This window comes from Toxorhynchites rutilus, chromosome 1 (assembly GCF_029784135.1).
Source record: "Toxorhynchites rutilus septentrionalis strain SRP chromosome 1, ASM2978413v1, whole genome shotgun sequence".
NCBI classification, from domain to species: Eukaryota; Metazoa; Arthropoda; class Insecta; order Diptera; family Culicidae; genus Toxorhynchites; species Toxorhynchites rutilus.
Genome location: NC_073744.1, coordinates 153,220,401 through 153,244,287, shown reverse-complemented (window position 1 = coordinate 153,244,287; position 23,887 = coordinate 153,220,401). Strand labels below are relative to the sequence as shown.

Sequence of the window (23,887 nt, the reverse complement as noted above, 5' to 3'; positions counted from 1 at the left end):
CTTAACGCCTCTCTAAATCTCTCATTTCATTCGTTTACTGCTCAACTCTACATCTCTTCCCTACTCCGAATATAACCTGGAATCAGAAACATTTTGTACATATCGACTTGGAACTTTTCTATTGCGATCAGGACGTTTTGTAGACGATTCCGTAGATGTTTCTCTGGTTCGCTTCAGACAATGATGTTGCCTATCAGATTGTCTTCCTTCTGTTTGCTTTGACGACCGTAATGATGATGGTAATGATGAGTGTGACAATGAGTCTGATTGTAACGGTTGTGATGGGGTTAATTCCTCAGAACTGTGAGGTTGTTCTAAATCTGGCGGAGAATCTGATTCTAGTTCGTTGTCAACAGTCTTATCTAATCCAGTCCATTTCTTTAGATGAGTGACACATCTTCGTAATGTTACTCCTTCTTTATTCTTAACAACTGTGTCATTACCTGATCGACTGATGACTTTAAACCTATCCAGTTTAAATTTTGGTTCAAGCTTGCCGTGTTCATTATTCTTAAGAACGACATCATCTCCCTCCTCTATTTCTGAGGTCCTTGCGTGTCGCCGCTGGTCCGCATACTTCTTTCCTTTCAGTTTCTCGATTGTATCTCTCTCCCGTACTCCTTCTTCCCGATGCCAATGCGGATCAGTTCTCAATGATGGTAACAGGTCTTTTACTGGTCGTCCAGTTAACAACTCCATGGGCGCTTTTCTGGTCACAGAGTGGGGTGTCGTGTTGTACATGTAAACATACTCTTTAATTGCCTTTCTCCAGTCAGATTTGGTTGCTCTTGCTATTCTTAGCGTCCGCAGAATGCCCTGGTTTTGGCGCTCAACAAGCCCATTCATTTGAGGCCAATACGGAATAGTCCTGATCAATCTAATATTCTTACTAGAGCAATAGCTTGCGAACACTTCACTGGAGAACGGTGGACCGTTGTCACTGCGAATCGTTTCAGGATACGTGTGTTCTGCGAAAATGCTTTCCAAAGCCTCAATTGTTTTGGCTGCTGTAGTAGTTTTCATTTCAATTACTCTTATGAACCTACTATAATAATCAACTACAATGAGGAAGGTTGCACACTCCTTTGCCGAGAAAAAATCGATAGCGATCTCCTGCCACGCACGATCAGGCATTTCTTTTCTCTGAATTGGTTCCGGCGGTCCCACAACGCTGACAGCAATACAACCTGCACATTCTTGAATTTTGCCAGTCACGTCGTCATCCATGCCAGGCCACCAAACTTTTTCTCGAAGTGCTCTCCGCATAGTGACAACTCCAGGGTGACCACGGTGAATAATATCTAACGCTTTTGGTCTCAAACTAGTCGGCAAAATGATTCGTTCATCCCGTACTAAGATTCCATTGATTACACCTAATTCCTTCGCGAATGATTCATACCGAATGAGGTGTTGCGGCCAATCACCGGACTGCAATGCTTTAGTAACAGCAATTAGTATTTCATCTTTCACCATTTCGTTCCTGATGTCATCTAGAGTGATAGCAGATGGTTCTTCGCCAATTGAACAAAGATAGTGCTCTGCATTGTCGTCAAAGGGCGGATCAGAATTTGAATTCAACCGTGACAATATATCCGAAATATTGGATGTGCCCGATATGTACTTTATCTCGAAGTCATACGGTTGAAGTCGTAGCGCCCATCCTTCTGCTCTGGTAGTTGCTCGACGTCCATCTTGATGCTTACCTCCAAAGATATACTCCAAGGTCTTGTGGTCGGTGAAGATCGTGAAGTGCAAACCAAATAAATAAAAATATAATTTTTCAACTGCCCAAACTACAGCAAGGGCTTCACGCTGTGTTTGAGGGTAAACACGTTCTGTTGGAGTTAATCCCTTAGAAGCAAAACAAATGATTCTTGGAGTGCTTGATGGATCACGCTGTACAAGAACTGCTCCTAAGCCCACCGGAGAAGCATCAATGTATAGTTCCGTGACATCCTTTGGATCAAAATAACCAAGTCTACGCACACCGTTGGATAGTTCGTTCCGTAAATCGTCGAAGGCTTCTTTCTGTTCGTTTCCAAAATCAAGAACGTCTCCACGAAGGTACTGTCGAAGTGGTTCAGATCTCGTTGACAAACGTGGGATAAAGTGGCCAACAAAATTAACAAGTCCCAGGAAACTTCGAACCTCCTCTTTATTCGTTGGGGTTCTGAAGTTTTTTATTGCTGCTACTTTTTCGTCTGAAGGGCTTATACCTGCGGCACTGACTTTAAAACCCAGAATCTCAAGCTCCCTCACTCGGAAGAGACATTTCCCTTCGTTTAGTTTTGCATTATTTTGACGCAGTATCAACAAAACTTGTTTGAGTCTCTGATCGTGCTCCTCAAGTGTCCTCGCAGCAATAACGATGTCATCAATATAGACAATGACACCATCTACTCCAGCTAGCATTTCCGTCATTATTCGTTGGAATATTTCAGGTGCACAGTTGATGCCGAACATCATTCGTTTGAAACGCATCAATCCTCTTTCCGTCATAAAAGTAGTTATGCTGCGAGAGTCTGGATGCAGCTCGATGTGATGATATGCTGAAGTAATATCTAACTTTGAAAAATAGGTTGTTCCTCGCAACTTGTTCAACAATGTCTCAATAACTGGAAGGGGATAATGCTCCCGGTGGATAGCTTGATTCGGATACCGCATGTTTATGCAAAGGCGAATATCATCCTTCCCTTTTGGTACGACAACCATAGGAGATATCCATTCCGCTGGTCCCTGTGCTGGCTCAATTACGTCCGTGCGTAACATTTCAAGAATTTTCTCGTCAACCTTTTTCTTCATTGGTTCCGGTATCCGCAGATATACTATCTTCCTAGGAGGTACGGAGTTGTCAATCGAAAGCTTTACCTGAACGTTTGGAAATTTCGGAAATGGATCCTTTTCCATTTCGATGTTCTGAACATCCAACCCAACTTTAAGTACTTTCAGAAACTCTGCAGTGGATTTGCTGAGCAAGGATTTGTTGGCACCTTCAACGACGAAAAATTCTGCGTAGCATTTCGGTTTCGTATCATTGACCGTGATCCATGCTTCGAAAACTGCCACTACGTTCAAAGGAGTTTGTGTAGCATATGGAATGAATCGTCGATCACATTGGAATTTTCTCTTGAAAATCGCTGCCCCTCCGGTAACTAGGATGTTCCATACCTTTTCAGTCACAGTATTTATTGCTGAACCAGAATCAATAAGGAAGTTGACGGGGAATTTGTCAATCATACAAATGATTGTGCCATTCGTTTTTTCTTCTACCTGGTTAGAAGAAACCAAAATAATAAAAATAAAACTATCGAAACTCCATATCACATACTCTTTCTCTGATTTATTAACTGATTTCAATATCGATTTTTAACAAACAAATTAAAACAACTCAAAGGAATTCATCGAAAAAAAAGAATAACAAAAGGCAATTCAAAACTAAATTCAACAAATGTGAGGCAGCTTTTTGAAATAGAGATCGATTAATCATTATACCTTTGCGATTTCTTCAAGTTCTGGCCGTTTTGGTAACTCCTCATTCCAGGTCTGATCATGAACCCTCTCGTTTCCAGGGAACTATTTTCTGTGAATTACGCGATGATCGACACATTCTTGCGTAGTGTCCATGATTACCACATTTATTACAGCGAGCTTCACGAGCCGGACACTCCAGTGAATCACAGTTGTGCCCAAATAAACCACACCGTACACATTGGGAATTGATATGTTGACGAGTTCCTTGTGTATTTCCTCTCGAAATATTTGATCCGATTCCAACAAAAGTGCGTCTATTTCCAGAGAAACTGGGTCTATTCCCAGAAAAACTTGGTCTATTTCCGGAAAAACTGGGTCCTTTTCCAGAGAAGTTTGCTTTTATCTTTGGTTTCCAAGCTTGATGCACCATTGCCACAGCTGTTTCGCTTTGCCCTTTGACTCTCTCTTTTTGTTTCAGCAAAATCTCACGATTGATAGCATAATTTGTTAATGCATCCAGGTCCATTGTACTTTCCAGTCCTTTGTCTCTCACACGCTCGTCGTATGCTCCCATTGTGATTTGTTGAAGCATTTCTCGATCCTCCCGTTCAAGAAAATCACATCGTACTGCTTGTGCCCTCAACCTCAGGACGAACTGATTGAAAGGTTCATCACTACGTTGTTTCAATGAACGGAATACTTCCAATTCAATTCTATCGTTCCTTTTCCCGATAAAAAATTTGTTCAGCCGCTTTATAGCGTTATCGTACTCTGGTACCTCTGGTGGCATGAGCGGCACTTTAACTGGTTCGGGATAGTATTCGTCAGCAGATGGACCGAGATTATAGTAAATCCTTTGCAATCCCCTGCCTCCTTGCGAAAGCAAAAGAAGTAGCTTCTCATGCTGCGACTCAACATGTTTCAGCTCCAAAAACAGCTCGAACGATCTTCGCCATTCTTCCCATTCACGTCGCAGATCTTGCTGATCAGCCGCATCATTAAACGGTTCTAGCGCGCCCCACTGTTGTCTCGTTATAACATCCATCTAAAAACGTTTAAACAAGTTACTCAAGTGCATTATTTAACAACTATTGTTTCCATCTGGTCTCCATTTAAAAAAAAAAGCTTGTCTTAAAGGAATTTACTCACAATTTATTCTTCGAAATAAACCTCGTTAGCCAAGCCAATCTAACAAAACTTTCGGAAAACTGCACAACATCTGTTTAAATTATGTGTCCAAATGTTTCACTTTAACGGCTCAAATTCATTAACCAGTTTGGCTATCACACATGTAGTGGTGTACCTTTGGACTCGCCTGCAAAGCGCTACAGAGTGAAAAATGCTCCCCTCATTTGCCATACAATCCAATAAATGAACAAGCATATAGATGTAGTAGTATAAATCTGGACTCGCTTGCATAGCGCTACAGAAAAAAAATCTTTTCTTTGCTCTACAATCAAACGATTGGACTAGCGTACATGTGTGTGGTGTTTCTCTGGCCTCGCTGGCATAGCTCTACAGAGTACAAATTCTCCTCTCATTTGCTCTACAATCAAACGATTTGACTAGCATACATGTGTGTGATGTTTCTCTGGGCCCGCTTGAATAGCGCTACAGAGTAAAAATATATTTCTCTGCTCTACAATCAAACGATTGGACTAGCATACATGTGTGTGGTGTTCCTCTGGGCTCGCTTGAATAGCGCTACAGAGTAAAATTCTCCTCTCGTTTGCTCTACAATCAAAGATTGGGCTAGCATACATTTGTGTGATGTTTCTCTGGGCCCGCTTGAATAGCGCTACAGAGTAAAAATATATTTCTCTGCTCTACAATCAAACGATTGGGCTAGCATACATTTGTGTGATGTTTCTCTGGGCCCGCTTGAATAGCGCTACAGAGTAAAAATATATTTCTCTGCTCTACAATCAAACGATTGGACTAGCATACATGTGTGTGGTGTTCCTCTGGGCTCGCTTGAATAGCGCTACAGAGTAAAATTCTCCTCTCGTTTGCTCTACAATCAAAGATTGGGCTAGCATACATTTGTGTGATGTTTCTCTGGGCCCGCTTGAATAGCGCTACAGAGTAAAAATATATTTCTCTGCTCTACAATCAAACGATTGGGCTAGCATACATTTGTGTGATGTTTCTCTGGGCCCGCTTGAATAGCGCTACAGAGTAAAAATATATTTCTCTGCTCTACAATCAAACGATTGGACTAGCATACATGTGTGTGGTGTTCCTCTGGGCTCGCTTGCATAGCGCTACAGAGTACAAATTCTCCTCTCATTTGCTCTACAATCAAACGATTTGACTAGCATATTAGCGAAAAAAAAACTGAAATCACCACCATTCCAAAAGTACAAATGCAAACAGCAAAAAAAAAACGCACTTATTGGCTAAATTTTCAAAGCTTTAGCTTCCTTGGCTTTTCAAACAGATATACTGAAACTTCTAAGCGTTAATGAAAAAACATGGTTTTTAAAACCACTATTCACCATTAGTTAAAAAAAAAAATATGCTTGTTCTGAATCCTTACGACTGTGCCAAAATGTTGTGTCTTACCTTATATATTTCCAGTAATTAAAGACGAGTTCACTTTCTATATATAGTTCTTTATTTTTTTAAATCCGTTCCGTCGCACTGGTAATACACCACTGACTGTTGATCTCCCGCAATCCATCTCACCAACCAACCTCCTGATATTCTCTCGCTTACGCTTAACGCCTCTCTAAATCTCTCATTTCATTCGTTTACTGCTCAACTCTACAGTAGCATTCACATACAACATCACCGGCAATTTTGACGTCGGCAAAATAAGTCCAAAAGGTGACGATGACGTTATATGTGTATCGCTATATAGGTCACAATCGCCTTTATTGCGACATTGAGTGGTGCCTCGGTATAACCAACTAGAGGAAACTCTCTGCATCATTTTCTGGGAGATGTAGTTTTCAATAGCAAATTCGTTTTTGTTCAGTTTCAACCCCAGTTCCAACCTAACTGCTGTCAAAACGTTTTGACGTAGGATTACGTCTTTCGGGAACATATTGGGGTACAAATTGAAAATCGAAAATCGAGCGCACCGTGAAAATTGTCCAATTTCAAATGCTTATTGCTCAGTCATTTCATGATGGATTGATGAGATTTTTGCGTCAATCAATTTCGGCACTCCATAACAATTTTTTACATTGAATAAAAGAATATATGTCATGAAACTAACTATCGAACAATTGAAAAATCTCAACCTCTATCCTAATGGAAATACCCACTTCTGAAATTGACGACACATGTGGCGGGTCCCTAACAGAGACATCAAAACCAAGCTGCCTGGGGGAAATCGGGATTGCAAACACATGAAAGTAGGGGGAGCTTTTGTTCCCATCGAAATGTGTTCCCTAACAGAGCATCAAAACCAAGCTGCCTGGGGGAAATCGACATTGCAGATACATGAAAGTAGGGGGAGCTTTTTTCCCACCGACGTGTATTCCCTAACAGAGATTTCAAATCCAAGGTGTCTGGGGGAAATCAGCATGTAAATACCCTCGTGGTCGATAGTTTAACAGACGACGTGCACAAATGGATAGTGCTCATTGTAACTAGCGTGGGCATTGCAGATTGCATACGTGCTGGCGAATAAGTTGGGAGCGATGAGCAAGTGTTTTTTCGTTCCAGTAAGGATCTTCCGATGGCTTGATTGAAGAATGATGTTTCAATGAGCTGAATAGAACTTATGCTTGATAGAATATAAATAAAATTTAAATTTGGAACTTTTATGTTGGTTGCTTCGTGAAAATTCATATCAAAGATCGATCATGTATTATAGAACTTTTAGCACAACTGTAATTGTAAAATTGTATATGTATAATTGTATATGTCTGATGAGAAAACTTGTGTTCGATAATGATAATTATCTTATATTACATTGATGAGCTTTTTTTTCTTTATTTCATCCATACATAACACAGGAGTCATCTCGTCCAGGACCACAGAGGGCGGCTTTGGCACGTGATACGCACCATCTAATGACCAATCACCATCCTTCTATCATCATCACTCGGTTATGGACACTGGTGGAGTGAACAAACCATACCTAACAACCAGTCAAAACGGACCCAAATCATTATCGAAGAGTTTAACAATGTAATTCTTCAAACATATCCAAAATAAGCATGCAGAAGATAGCGTAACAGAATCCTACGTCAACTATGCGGTCGTGTCTTGGACACAACCCTCCTGTGACTTTGTTTTTTATTCACTCAGTTTCAACCTAGTTTCAACCCGAAAGCTGTTGGGTTCGCACTTGGGTTCACCAATACAACTATACTGAACTGTCAAGTTCCGAGTATTGTTTAGAAAAATCTAAAAATGAAGACTATGAAAATGGAAAATCTGCTGCTTTTGCTTTTGTATTATTGGAATCGTAATCAAATTCGGATTCTGATTTTGAAGAGTATATTCGCGTAGACGATATTAAGCGTTGTGTGCTTTTATTGGGAGGCGAAAATAATTATGGATTTTCAGGTGGAATAAACATGCTTATAAAATAAAAATTATGAATGTAAATTTACTTTTACGTATCGAATATTTATTTTATGTGATGAAATAAGAGAGTTTTTTTCGAAATTGCAAACAACATATTGAACGAAAACTGTGTCTTAAGGTAGCCGTACACTGTTTGCCCGGAGGTCAAATATTTGATATTTTTTGACAGATAAGGTTTGATTTGATATTTGTACAAACACTATTTTGTTTGCCACTCTTCAATTTCCAACAGTAGTAAACAATATCAAACAAGGAAAAAATCAACTGAAATATTCAAGGTAACCTAACCATATACCGACAGGTTCGATGAACAGACTGAAAAAATATTTTAGGCATCCAATAATTTAATATTTGCTTGTCGTGTTTTGTGTAGAATATATTTGATCAGTACACGTTGGACAAAATTTATCTGTCAAAAAGAGTCAAATATTTGGCTTCGGTCAAGCAGTGTATGAGCACCCTTATGATGATTTTATATTATGATAGTAATTACCGTTCTGAATCATATTTCGGATAACATCATATTTCGGACACTTTGTTCTAATATCTTGAAATGCTTGATGCACTGATGATATAACTATAAAACTAATATCACAATTGCTTCTTTAGAGTAATCCCTTGGTTTCACTATCACTTCATTTGAGAATTACATTTGAATTATTACATAATAGGAAAAAATCCATCCAAAATCCACTAATTATCGTTTGTGTTTGACGTTTGCTTAGCGTGAGCACGTAGAATTTACCCCTTTATCAATATTTAATTTTCTCTCGTGTTTCATCAGTTCTCATCATCGTTATCAGGTTACTGTGATTGCTTGGTAAGTGTTTCGCAGTTGACTATAAAATATAATCAAATGTAATGTAATTTTCGTTCAAATAATTACAAAATAAAGTGTCCAAAATTCAAATTCAATCTGTCCGAAATTTGATTTTTATGTTAATAGTGTCCGAAGTTTGATTCTCATTCGCTTGATTTGAAAAGCATTTTAAAAGCATATTGAACTAATTTATTAAAAATATCAACCAAATAATACCTGTGCATAAAGTTGAGATCTGTTTTCTGCATCATATGCCTTAAGCGTCCGAAATATGATTCAGAACGGTATTTGTGGAACAAACAGGAAATGCATCGACAAATGGTTAAGTGAATGTCGGGACTACATGTGTTAGGTAATCAAACAACATGAACTAGAAATTTTCATTCATGCTTTTATAATTTCACACTGCACTTGGTCTTCTGATCTGATAGAGAATAATTTGACCTCCCAAGCACTAATATCGCCACCAGACGTCGACACTGTACATTTGTCATCGCAAATATAAACAAATCGAACTATATAACGCACACTAAAGTGCCAATGGATGTATGGGGAAAAAGTGACCCTCGAATTTTCAAAGCGAACTTGATTAAAATGTTGCTTCCCACGAAAAACTACCTTATGAAAATATCAGCTCAATCAGATTTCATTTACTAGTGTCGCACAGCGGTCAAAGTTTGAGTTTTTTTAAAAACCGAAATATCACCCAATTAATCGGGGTTTTCGAAAAAAAATGTTGATGCCAAATGTCTTCATTGGGTAGTTTTTCGTGGGAAACAACTTTTCTCATCAAGTTTGCTTTGAAAATTCGAGATGGCCACTTTCATTTGCACTCTAAGGGTAAGGTTACATTGGCTCGGAGTACGCACGTAAACTTGATTGTGCGATAACTGACGAAAAGAAACAAACAATTTTATTCGATAAAAGTTGACGAATTGGAACGAAGCAAGTGGGAAGCAATGTTACCACTCCAATACAATTGATGGGCTTAGAATTCAAGGGGTGTAAGTGACTTGATCGATTTCTCTTCCAGCTCCTTGGTGGCAACGATTTGTGGCAAGAAAATGTAAACAGTGAAAAAATTGACAGATGATTTACGCTCTAAAAATTGAACATACCCAGCAAACATTAAATCGCATAACAAGCGTATATATAACATCATATGCCCTAAAATTTGGTTGGCATATAATGCGCCTAACTGGCATATGCATGCAAAAGTGGAGGCCATATACATACATGGCAAATGCTTACCGAATTTGTTTGGATGAATATGCAACTTTGACCGGCTATAATAGCGACTTGTGCCATACTCATATACGATTTATTACAGACATAGAAAAAAAAAACAAATGGCGCAAAATATGTTCGTGAAATGTTTATTATAGCCTCACGAATCGCCATTTTTATATATGAGTATTTATGTTTGTAGAAATAATAATTGTTTGATTGACTTGTGTTGGGAGTGGAATTGAATGTTTAAAATGGCACAGATTGATGTTTGGTGAAAACTGCTCCGATATGGGTTCGAACTCCGGTCGTCTGGATTATCATCCACCAGCTATCTCGCGCGGCTATCTGCAATTTAATTCAACAGCGGTTAAAACTTTCGAGTGCATCAGCATTTCATTGACATTTCAATATGATGTAATATGTCCTTTATTAGGATCTAATATGATTTACTGTTTCATGATTTTCTTCAGCATGCAACACGATTTACTACAGTACTGAATCGATTTAAATTATACGCTTATACGACACACAAACTGCATCAGCATAATATACGCATATGATGCGGATTAAATATATTTTACGACAATGTACATCATAAAATTGATGTTTATTATACCGATATGCGACTTAATTTGATAATGGTATATAAAATCGAGTTTTTACATTTTATGCGATTTCAAATATACACGATACACACTTTGATTGATATTATATGCGATTATGATTTATTCGGATTTCTTGTAAGACTTGGCACGTGCAAAATTATACGATTTAATGTTTGCTGGGTAATGTTAAGATGTCTCTTAAACGGTGGGAGACGTCATATAAGGTGGAGGTTCATATATAATGTAATTAAAGATAGCATCATTATGATAAACACGGCGAATGGGATAGAAATTACGAATTGAAAATTGAATTATATATATATATATATATATATATATATATATATATATATATATATATATATATATATATATATATATATATATAAATATATATATATATATATATATATATATATATATATATATATATATATATACACATATATATATATATATATATATATATATATATATATATATATATATATATATATATATATATATATATATATAGACGCTGAAAGTGCTGTGGACAAATATTGTAATGCATTTTTATCGGTTTATATATAATGTCGTTATTATTCGCATTATCAAAATAAACCCATATGTATTATAATCATAACTTACTGTGCTATTCATAACAACATTTATGGTCGTATTCCACCAATGATGACAAATGTGTAATTTACGAATGAAGCTTCGCCATAGAAACTGGATATTGAATAAAAAAATTAAAATGTGGTAAGAGCATCAGTTGAAATATTTTCAAGCATTCTCATCGAAATAAATTGAATGATACAATAATTATACAACTAGGTAATGTATCTACGCCTCAAAAAACAACATAGAAATATGATTTCTGAATAAATTTTATTTTTTCCAGTTTAGAACACACTCAGTAAAAAGCCATTTTTATTTTTTTAAATACCCTCTTTGGGTATTGTATCTAGAATTTACAAGGTGATGAATCGTTAACATAAACTGACCAGACGTCCCGCGTTACGCGGAACAGTCCCGCATTTCAACGAAATGTTCCGCGTAAGATTCCGTCCCGCGAAATGTCCCGCATTTGGCAAAAGAAACGAAAATGTCCCGCGATAACAATATATTTCAATATCACAATTGATCATGCTGATTTTCTTAAATGGATGAACCTCAAAAAAAAAAACTTTTATTTGGCAGACTGTTCAAGAGCGCTTCTAATGCATCTAAAGATTATTACGTTGAGCTGGTTTCATCGCAACTATATTGGGCTTTTTTCTTTAGAGAGTGTCAACTAGAAGCATTTTTTTTTCTTTATTATAGTGATTTTCAACACATTTCGGCTGGTTCGTTACTTTTTACTTCCATTTTTGGAAGAATGTCGGGAGTGAGAATTGAACTCGTGATCTCTGCGTGAGACGTATGGATGTTACCACTACGCCAGATCGCCTCCTGCCAACTTAACTAGAAGCAGCAGCAACAAAATTGGAAAATTATTTTTATAATAGTCCCCTATTGATCCGCAGGGACCAACGTGAGTCAGACGAAAAGTTCAACTTTGGTCCCCTACATCGGTCAGGGCTTAACGTTTTAAATAAGTCGGAAGAACTAGCGTATACTCGACAAGAAGAGGCAGAGTTGTTTGATGAAGTATCGTAAATGAAGCGCTGGGCGGTCTTACGGAAGTTGCCAGAACCGGAACCATGGCCGATGAAAAGATGTATATCTGCGTGTTATTTTACATTTTCGTGGCTTTGGTGGTCGCCTGTCTCTCTATTTTGGCCATTCGCCCAAAAATTTTCTATCGGGTGCAGCTGGGGAATGTTGGGAAGGTTTGTGGTCTTCGCGACAATGTTTATCTCCAGCCGATCCATCTTCCAGTGATCGTGGCATAATGGGCTGATCCCAGATTCGGCATAAAGACCACATCACCTTTCTAACTCCGGCAAACACTTCGTACTATATATCTCCCCGTTTACCATATGACTCGAAAGAAGAGCGGCTTGGACATTCCCTTCACGTCTGTCAGAGAAGGACCTTCTTCGAGAACTTGATGTGAATTATATATTCGACGTCATCGCTTATCTGGGGAACGTAAAGTACCCGGTCCCCTGCCATTCGTTGAATTCTATCATCATGACGTCTCGTCTTTCATTATGAGTACGAAAAGAAGTTTTTCACTTCTTTCGCCGGAAGGAAGTTTTTCACCAGCACCGCAAGCTACTCCTTCTGGGTGATTGCCTGCTGCTCAGATACGGCTTCCGCATAAAAATGTCCATTTTGTTCAGATTATTCTCCACCGTTTGGCCGGTTGCTTCGATCTCCCGGCTTAAGGAGCGGCAAAGAGATGATATTGTAAATACCGGATCGGCTATATCTGGCGGACACAAAGTGCCTCAGGATGTCCAACTCCTTCGCTGTGGGGTGGAGCTTGCAGTATGGAAAAATCATCAAGTTGCTTGATAGTGCTGCTGCTGCGAACCAACATCCTTGAATCATTTTTGTTGTAGACTTAATAAACTTAAGATTTAACGAAAATTTGTTCCTATAAATTATCTTTCATCACCATCCGAAATTAGTCCATTTTTTTGAATGCATACGTTAACAATAAAATCGATGACAAATGAATTGCATTTTTCGAGCATTCAATTCGGTAATTCGAAGAAAATTGTATTTACGCTTGCCAGGCGTAAATGCTCTGATTGAGCGAGTGATTTTTGAGCGTAAACAAAATCTAAACTACCGAAAAATCACAACTGAGTGCCGATAATCAGAAAGAAATAATACTGATCAGTTTAGACTCGCTAAACTATGGTTTAGACTCACATAACGTATATACATAACTTTTTGTTTTTTTGTGTCCCGCGTTAGATCTCTGACCATCTGGTCACTTTACGTTAACATCAATTAGTTTCTAGTAATCAGCTTTTTAGTTGCCGGGGAAATTAACACCAAACTATATTTTTTTAGTGTTATATATATTCCATGCCAAATCCATATAGTGTTTCTCAGATTTTCGTGTAAATTGGTAGTTTTGTTTCTCATCGCAAAATATTAGATCCCATTCCATTTTAGCGTGGTTCGAAAAATCTAGTTTTTCCCCTTTTTACAAAAATAACTTTTTTCAAAAATTCATGTCTTTTGATCTACAAAACCGATTCAGATGATCGACATATCAAATTGGCCAGTTAGCTAGTCTTTCATATATAGTCTAGTCACATATGATGATCGAAGGAAGTTTAAAAACATGTTAACTTTGAAAAATCATAACTCAAAAACGAAAAAGAACACATCTCTGATTTTTTAATGTGCTAAGTAAAAAATCCTCAGTTTTTATGAAAAAATATAGAAATTTATAGCGCCGTTGGTCCCGAAATCATGTAAACAATAAAAATGGATACAATCAATAATTAAGAAAATAAAATTCAAATTTCTTGCAAGTTTGATATTTTTCCAAAAAAGACTAACTACTTAACTTCAATTTGATGTATCGATCATCTGAATCGTCTTAGGGGTTCAAAAGTTATGAGTTTATAAAAGTCATTTTTGGGGAAAGTGAAAAAAAATCGAATCACAAAAAACAGGTTCAATGTTTTGCCATAACGAAAACAAGCTACAAATTTTCACGAAAATCTGAAAACCACTATATCAGTTTGGCATGGAACGGCTGAAGTACAATAGTTCACAAATTTCAAAGCTCGCGTTTTTCTTGTTGTTTTTCATTTCTTTTAGTGCGATCATAATAATAATTAGGATTACTGTTTTGGATCGATGCTAGAAAATAAAAATATCATTAACTTCCTTGAATAATGGATGTGATATAGCACTCTAACTAAAAAAGCGCCAATAAGCGAATGTGTACTGTAAAACTGTAAAAAAATCTACTACTAGGCATGTTTGCGGATTTATAGAAAGATATGATCCTTGAAATAAGTTTGAAAGTTAAGAATTGGAAAAAATATAACATTCATGTGAATGGAGACGACTTATGTGTACAGCACATGCCACTGGGGCCTCATTCTGATTAAGTAAGTATATATAATATTTCTTCCAACACGTCATAACTTTTCAACCATTGAGTCGATTTCAAAAATCGACATATCAAATGAAATCTCATTCTTCTATGAATCAAATTTAATCGGTCATTCAAACAACTCAGAAACTAAATAGTACAGAAAAACTTTAATTATAAAGCTTAGAAAATTTTCCAAAATTCGCTCTTTCACACCAAATTTCTATCTTGTCGCAATTTTATTGAGAGGTTTAAAATGATGGGTCAAAAAACGAAAAGTAAGAAAAATAACAAATAATGGGGGATAAATAATAAGACAAAGGTAATCATGGATTTTTAATAACTATCTCAAAAAAAAATATTGAAAAAAAACCACTTCTTTTTAAATTTTTCTTTCAAATTTTGATAAAATTGCACTGAATAGTTAAAGAAGGGCAATATTAATATTTGAATAAACTTATGTGATTATAAACATGTTTATATAAACCTTCCCATCTTATCATTCTTCATTAAATACCTTGCGTCAAGACAGCTACGATTCCATACACTCTCAAATCAAGTGTGCCTGAAAAAAAATTTATTCTTCACGTAAACAAGGGATAAAAATGTAGACACTTTTTAGTCAGTGAATTGTATGGAGTTCCACTCAAGATAAGTGAAGTGGAAGGTAAAACGTAAGGTCAGAATTGCCGTTCGGACGGATTGCCAGCTGGCGGAAGCATATGCATAAAGGTTACTAGGTTACAATTTTCAACGACAACTGTTTATTTATTATACTGCTTCAAATACCTTCGACGAAATCAAATGTAACCATATCAACGTAAGTAATAATATAAACAAATCCAAACTTTTCGTCTTGCCATTCCTCATACGTCTTTTCTAAATAGTGTAAATTACGAGCCACCAGTTAACTCCATCATCTTGGTTTCACTGCTGTGCTATAATGTTTTTACATCTGGCATCCCTGATACCATGTTTTTGATTAACATGTCAAAAATTCCAGAAAATTGTTTAGAAAACAAAGTGTTGTTCCAGACGATCATGGATGAAGAAGGTAAGAATTTGTTATAATCATGAAAATGAGTGAAATCCTGTATTACTAACAGATTACCTAGATGAGCAAAAGAATGGCCAGCACTGCAGTTTGTGCCTACACTGGATAAATGAGTCATCTTTTGCTGAACAAATGGTTGATATTGCCGCTACCAATGAAGATTCGTGTGGCTCCCTCGCCGACAAAATTAAGGACTATTTGAAATTAAACATCGACCCAAGTGACACCGCCAGTAAAATTTGCTTGAACTGTGTGCACACGATTAGTTTCATAGACGAATTCCAGAAACTTTGTCGTCAAATCCAAAATATTTACGATTCGGCACAGTTTTGCTTCAGCGATGCAATGAGATGGCAAAGCTACAATAATCACGTCAGCGAGCTGCGGGCACTGCTTAGCGAGCAACGGGAATGGTTTGAGAACGCCCTTACTGCTACCAGCATCGTGGATTCAGCTGTTATTTGCAACGATTTCGACAATATAGCTTCTCCCGAATTCGTTCAAGTAAAAGTGGAACAGATTGAGAATGAACCAAAGTGCGATGAGTCTTTGATTGTGGTCAAAACGGAAATTGAAGTGAACGAACCGGTTCCAACGCCTTCCGAGCGTGCAACGAGCAACGACCGATCTACAATTATTGAAGATCGATTTTCACGATTTCAATTGAAATTAAAAATTGCACATGAATTGCAAGCGCAAAAATCTAGCAAACCTGATTTGAAGGCTGTTGGCGAGAAAATAAATTTTGAATTTCACGAGATAAATCAATTGTGGGACGAAATGGTAAATTTCTACAGAACTTCCAAAAAACGCGCTTCTGCTGGACATGATGCTTCTATTTTTCGCTGCCGCAGATGTCCATTGTTCACCATATTGAACGTGATAATACCTAAATACGAACACCACAAACCATATAACATTAAGGCCGCTAAAAATAATGACGAGACACATTTACTATCCAGCAGAAAGACATCTATCAATCTGGACGTTGCTATTGCGGAGGAAATAGAGGCTCATCCTGAATTGTGGGATTTTTCTATTAGTTGGTATAAAAATTTTGTGTTGTTAAAAATGATAGGATGTCATGTTTTATTGATCGTTACAGCTCCGTACAGAGCATGAACAACGCCTGGAAAGATGTTACACGAAAGTTGGCCATGAATATGACTACCTTTCGAAGACATTGGCGTCGTTTGCGGGATAACTATCGTGCTCATAAATTACGCGAGATGAAAGGTACTTTGCAGCAGGATCCAGCAGATGATCAGTACGAGCATCTGATCTCGCTTCTACACAAATTTTTCGGAAACACTATGACTATTCGGCTTCCCGAGGGTACTGTCGAACAGAACGAACAGACAGAGGGAGAAGATGACGTCGAAGAAGAACATGACGGCGACCTTTATAAAAAGGAACAGCAACTAGCGCTGGCACAAGAGTTCCAAAAGTATCCCAACATTTGGTGCTACAAACATCCAGAGTGGGTTTGTTCAAGGCGGTTTAAGGGATAATTCGAATAACCGAAGAGGTTTTTCTTACAGTTTTCTCAACATAGAGAAGCGGAATTATATTTTAGATAATATCGCTGAAAATTTGGCTACCGATCGTGAAACCGTGAAGCGAGAGTGGGCACGGTTAAAAAATACGTTTCATAATCGATATTTACGTCTGATGAAAGGACAACTTCAGAGTGACGATGCTCTGATAGTTGAACCGCTTTACCAAGTGTTCGATGGGATGTTTGGAGAAACCACTGGGAATCAAAAAGATGAGGAGGATGATCCAGACAAAAAATTCGACAATGAAACTAAGCTAGAGTTCGCAAAAGCTTGCTACGATAACGATATCCTCTGGAATATGAAACATCCAGAGTACGTATCATCAGAGTGTATTGCTGAATCGAGAAATAAATTATTTTTTTGAAAATTTTAGCTACGATGCCCAAGACAAACGTAATACGGTCTGGGCCTTGATTGCGCTGCAGTTTGGTGTGTCTCAGGAGAAAATAAGGAATGAATGGGGTTTCTTGCGTGATATGTACCGAAGTCAGTACTTGCACGCCCAGAGCAATTCGAGAAGGAAAAGAAAAAACGAATCATTGATGACGCCTTTGCGTCTACTGATGAAAAGCATGTTCGAAGAGCAAATGATTAGCCTATATGTCCAAGAAAAGCATATACGAACTGTAAGTAGGTATAAAAAAGGTATCAAAACAAGGCAAGTGAAAAAGATTGAAATGAAACCATTCGGTACACCAGAAGCAAGGCTAAAGCTGTTAGAGGAAATATCAACGCACGATATCATCTGGAACGTAAATAACCCCAAGTAAGTATAGATTCCATTTGATGGAGTGCTTTCATAATGGTGACATTTCAGTTTCAAGAAAGAGGCGCTGCGTGTGGGAGTATTCGAAAAAATCGCAGAGAAATTTGACCAAACTCCTTCAATCATAAAAGAAGAGTGGAAGAAACTTAAAACTTTACGTCGACATCTGAAGCGTCGGATTGCTCACGGCAGTCTGGATCCAAATTCAGACGATATGGATCCGTTGCATGCTCTGCTAATGAAACTTCAGTCTCCTAAACTCACAAAAACAGTGGATGATGTCCTGTTGAGTGAAGAGGAGTCATATCCCAAGCGGCGATACGTTGGTAAGCGAAGTTTCAGTGATGATGGATGTATAAAGCTCGAAGTGAACGGAACTGTACGATACGCAAAAGTGTGCGAGCTCTGCGGAAAGCAGGTTGAGAGGTCCCATTTCGAGTACCACATGAATGCGCACTATGGTCACACGCCGTATGCGTGCTCTTTCGAAGGGTGCGATAAAAAGTATAGTAACAAAAGCATTCGTGATAAACATGAGATAGCAGTCCACAGCGAGGATGGTTACAAATTTCCGTGCGATCGGTGCGATAGGAAATTCAAACAGAAGTACAAATACGAGTATCACTACGCCGTCCAGCACAAGAGCCTGGAGCTTCCGTGTAGTATTTGCGGCAAGCTGCTGCCGCACAACCTAGTTCTCAAAAGACACATGCGTATTCATGTACAAAACTATGAGTGTCACATTTGTGGCAAAGTGGTGCAGAAAAAGCACACATTAAAAGTCCACATGCGTGTTCACACCAAAGAAAAACCATACCAATGTGAGCTTTGCGAGCAACGGTTTATGCTGAATGTTCAACTGAAGACCCATCTGCTTAAGGTACACGACGTCGTGTTAGAGAAGATGCAAACTCAAGTGTTAAATAAAAGTTAGTAGGAGCTGGCTTTCTTTTCATATTATTGAATATCATGTACATATTATGAATATGGAACAGGAAGTTCCCTGAATTTATGGAACAGGAAGTTCCTGAATATGGAACAGGAAGTTCCCTGAATTTACCCATTTATACCACAGAGGTGATTCTTGTTTACGGCCGTATCTGACTGTCGTTCGAACAATTTCGAAATTTAATTCACGTTTTCGTACGAATCCGCTCGAACAAGACCTTTTTCGAACGTACATATGTTGAATCAATTAGATGCAAGATTTCCTACATCACTCAAATTTCTTGCATGATTTCATCAAAGCAACGATGAATGTGTCATCTACACAACGATCGTTCATTGATTAGGCTGGAAAGTCAATCCAGTTATTGAATTCTACTCGCTAACTGGACTGAAAACAGCAAAAATAATAATTCAAATTGAAGATGACGTTTATTATTGATACTTAATGCTTTGTACCCCATTTAATGCACGCCCTTTTAAAAATAATCTAATTCATAATTTTCGAAAGTTCGAATGGATGGGTTCAATTCGTACGAAAACAAGAATAAAAATGGGGCATACTTTCGAACTTTTCCTATTGGCGATCTAACGCAAAACGTAAAGGATCGGTGAGAAATCTGGCTTTTGTTTAAAGAACTAAGAAAATGATAATAAGGTAACCTAAAACTCAAAAACAAATTAATATTTGACTATATTCAATCTCATCATCTCTCTACATCATTATCGGGTAGCCAGTCTACTCTAATACTCTTCGGAACTCTGCTCAGAAACCTCTCTAGGCGGAGACACCACGTATATTTCACTTCCGGACATTCGAAGGTAGTTCTCGCATGCAGGAATCATGTATTTTTAAACTTGTTTTTGATTGTGCTCTCGAATTTCATTTTTTGATCCAACCATTGTCAACATTTATACAATTTTCACTACGGAAAGAGGTAAGAAAATAACATATTATATATAAAATTGCGCAGAATTGAATTTCTTCCAAACTCATCAAATATTATTTTATGACTATAACATTGTGATTTATAGAAAAAACTACAAACCTTCCATAAACACACGTTCTAAAATTTAAAACCATTATCACTTTCACCGCAGCGCCGCCTAGGTGTAGATTTGTACGTTAGATCGCCAATTCGTTCGAGAACAAGAATGAGGGTTTACCGGGTTAAGGCCGTTTTATATTATCCAGCACGTAGCGTGAACGGCACGTACCGACACCGGCAGACAAATACATGATGTATTCATATCATCAGACATAGCAACTTCTCTGTACGGACCGGCAACGCGGACGAAGCGGAGAAATGCTACTGGTGATTGAACCGATGTCGTACCGAACGCACCCATACCACGAACTTCGACGTTTGATTTGTATGTATGGTGCTACTCGCCCGTGTAGTCGTGCCCGGCACCGGCAAAATATTCTTTTCGAGAAATCCTTCATGCATTTGTCTGAAACGTGCTGTGTATGTTCGGAGCCGTTCCGCTATATATACGCAAATACATTTGAAACACACGCAATAATATTGGTCTTGCATGAAACGTGCCGTGCCGGTTACGCTACGTGCCTGATAATATAATATTACCTTTACTCAGAACCAGAGTTGCCAACCTTCCAGTTTTTCCTGGATACAGTTGATTTTTCTAAGCATGCCAGCGATACAGGCAAAAGCAAAAAGTCTCCAGTTTTCATTGATTTTTCACAGCTTTTTTCAAGTTTTTGTTCTTCAAAATCATATTCTTTTCGTTCAGTTATGAGTCTCCTACTCCGCTCCATTCACGTCGAAGACCTTCATTGATCTTACGTTAGATTTACACCCAGGTTTTTTTTTACGCCGGGATACGTACCTCGTAAAAAACCGCGTTAATTGGAAAATCCGCGTTAATTGAAAAATCCGCGTAAAAAAACCGCGTCAATTCCAAAATCCGCATAAAAAAACCGCGTTAATTGGAAAATTTGCGTAAAAAACCATGTTACCTAATGATAGATATCAAATGGGACTACCCTTACGTAGATCGGAAGTAAAAAGTTGAGTGTTATTCGCTTCCGAAAACCCGTAGTTGGACCGTCCAGAGACCAGCTCTTGTAGAAAGACCAGAGAAGTCCAGAGACCAGCGTTGTAGAAAGAGAAATGCATTCACGATTCGCTGCCCGTAAAACCCCCGCTCCGTTGTTGAGCTACCCGTTACCTAACACCTAAAATCCACGTAAGAATCGTGATAAGGTGCGGCACTAATTTCCTTCATAAGCGCTAAGCTCCGTTACAAGCACTAATTATCGTAATATGCTCTGAGGGAACATAAGAGAAAAATGTGAGCTGAGGGGGGGATGTGTTATTGTACTGGTCTTTTTTTACGCGGGTACCGCGGGTACCGCGTAAAAAACACCGCGTTAATTGGAAAATCAGCAATATTTTGCAACTTTTTTCTTTTGCTTTTTGTGTGCCGAATTGTTTTGGTGACAATAAGATCATTGAATAGTTGAAAGGTAAGTCTTTTACGGTTAAAGCTAGGTTTGTAATATACAGGGTGGGCCATTTAAAGTGGAAGGATTTGTTTTTGCAATAGCAAAGTAAAGAAGTGGAATTTAAAAATTTTTTTTTTTTGAAATTCATTTATTTTGGTCCAAGGAGATTTGTTCTAACTACTTTTTGATTATGATATCTCGTAAATGACCGCCTCTGGCCTTGACCGCAAAATGTGCCCTTTTTTCGGCATTTTCCATCACTTTGCCCAATGTTTCGGTCGATATGGCAGCAATTTCTTGTCGGATATTGTCTTTCAGCGCAGCCAGGGTCCTTGGTTTACCAGTAGCACCGTCCTGTTGGAACCAGTAATTGTCCAATTCATTTTCACGAACAAATGGCAATAAAAAATCGCCTAACTCTTGCGAACGATGGCGCCCTGATGTTGATGGAGTCTCTGCAACACTGGCTCGAACGGCATCAATATTCTCGTCTAAACGTCTTGGTCGTTGTCTGGACAGATGACTGGCATTACCAACACTACCAGACGATATAAATTTGGCATATAATTGACGTATAGTGTTGTCTCCAGGCGATGTTTTAACTTTATTTTTATTTTTCCACGCACGTTTAGTTACCACAATTGAGAAGTTATTTTGAATGTACAGCTGAACAAATTCAGCGCGTTGTTTAGGTGTGTATTGTTCCATGATTAAAATTGTACTGAAATGACGCTTCCAACGCGGTATGACATTTGTTAATCTGACATCTCTGTCAAAAGTTATGGGGTTGCCAGATGCTTCCACTTTAAATGGCCCACCCTGTACTCTATCTTATTTTATGTTTCAGCTCAAGAGAACAAATCGACTCTCGGTGTCGATGGTGATGGAAATATTTTTCCCGCGTTCAGCAGTTAGAGACGTCTAGGGATAGTTAACCGGTCTTACCGGTAATACCGGGTCATTTTTCATTACCGAATCACCGGTTATTTTACAATCAACCGGTAATTTCGGTAATTTAATTTTTACAATAATATTTGCCTTTATGCCGCTTCGAAATATTACTCGAGAATCAAAATAAGATCGAAAAAACACAACTGGTAGTGTTGCGCCGATTCTAGGACCTCCGAGCTTCAGCTTCAGAGCTGTTCGATCTGAAGACGAGACACAGGATAAGCTTAAGCGGTGGAGAACAGACAGCGATAAAGGAGTTGGTTGATACCCTGCGACCAGTTCTCATCGCTGTCGAACTGCTATGACGGAAGAACTGCACCCTTTATGAACCTGACATCGGATTGCAATTAATGTTAGAACAGCTATCGGAGCAACCATCGAAAAATTCGAAGCAGCTGCTTGGAGCCCTGAATAAACGTTTTGTATAGGCAGATTTGTTCGAGTATATGAACAATCATTCTGCTCGTGGTCGTGACTAGGATCGGGCGATCTTGGATCGATTTATAGAAGATCGTTCTTTTCCATTTCGATATTTTGGATCGATTATTTGTGCTCGAAAAAATCGTTAAAATCGATCTTTTTCTTCCGATTTTCTCGAAATCAGAAAAACTTTTTATAGATTTGTTTTTCAGTGTAGCACGGACGGATTTCATGGGATGTTTGTTAGCTGAATTCGGAACAAACACCAGTTGTTGAGTTTCGAGTAATAATTTTCAATAAATTTATTTAATTAATTCCATGACGTTTCAAGATGAATGCCCTGGAAAATGCAATTTTTCTGAGCTTTAAATTTTTTTTGTGGCCTTCATAATGAGTAACAAAATTAAATGTCTTTGGTGTTTGAATAGAAATATAAAATTTATATTCTCTGTTTAAAGAAAAGACGGGTCTCATATAAAATAAATAAAAAAAATTGTAAAAAATACGTTTGGTTTTTCAAAGATCGATCCTTTGGCACCGATTTAATCAGTGGATCGATCCCTACGCCGTTTAGAAAAGCACTCATTCCTAGTCGTGGCATAATTAATGATGACTTCGGCGTCTTCTATCAAACGTCACGGAATGCATTGATCAAACAGGCATTTGAAATCGTTCGTGACTTCAGACTTCAGTAGCTAGACCACAAGAGGGGAAAAATGCATTGGACGATGCAGAACCTGCAGAATAGTTGAGCATCAAGAGAAAACTTGAACGATAGTTGCAGCAATCAAAGGTATTAACAGAGGGCGTCAGAGGCAAATACATCACAATGGTATTCGATGCTTTTCGTACTGTACGCCCAATATCACTATGAACATGCGTTTTTCTCTCCTGGAAATTTCGTTCATGAGATCCGATTAAGATCAGAAAAATATAAAATTAACATTATTTGTGTCCCTAAGTAGTAGGAAAATAGCTACTAAGTAGCAAAAACTGTTTTCTTGTAAACTATTTCAAAGTATTTTTTTTTCAACGGTAAATTACCGGTTTTACC

General features: G+C 38.0%; 2 protein-coding genes across 3 annotated transcripts; one reads left to right on the top strand and one right to left on the bottom strand.

Moving 5' to 3' along the window:
* Positions 1–60: 60 nt before the first annotated feature.
* LOC129761529 (uncharacterized protein K02A2.6-like) lies at positions 61–4,516 on the bottom strand. Its single transcript, XM_055759254.1, has 2 exons — positions 3,899–4,516; positions 61–3,270 (listed from the first exon to the last, which is right to left on the bottom strand). The coding sequence occupies exons 1-2, from the start codon at positions 4,514–4,516 to the stop codon at positions 61–63; spliced, it is 3,828 nt and encodes a 1,275-aa protein (XP_055615229.1).
* Positions 4,517–15,594: 11,078 nt separating this feature from the next.
* LOC129762639 (uncharacterized) lies at positions 15,595–19,012 on the top strand. 2 transcript variants are annotated; one of them, XM_055761102.1, is made up of 6 exons: positions 15,595–15,722; positions 15,775–16,768; positions 16,828–17,202; positions 17,264–17,593; positions 17,655–18,047; positions 18,099–19,012. In XM_055761102.1, exons 1-6 carry the CDS (start codon positions 15,641–15,643, stop codon positions 18,979–18,981), a joined length of 3,057 nt encoding a protein of 1,018 aa, XP_055617077.1. In that variant the 5' UTR covers positions 15,595–15,640; the 3' UTR covers positions 18,982–19,012. The 2 variants fall into 2 exon arrangements, with proteins under 2 accessions (XP_055617077.1, XP_055617078.1); XM_055761103.1 differs by having other exon boundaries at positions 15,660–15,722; positions 15,784–16,768.
* The last annotated feature ends 4,875 nt before the right edge of the window (positions 19,013–23,887 follow it).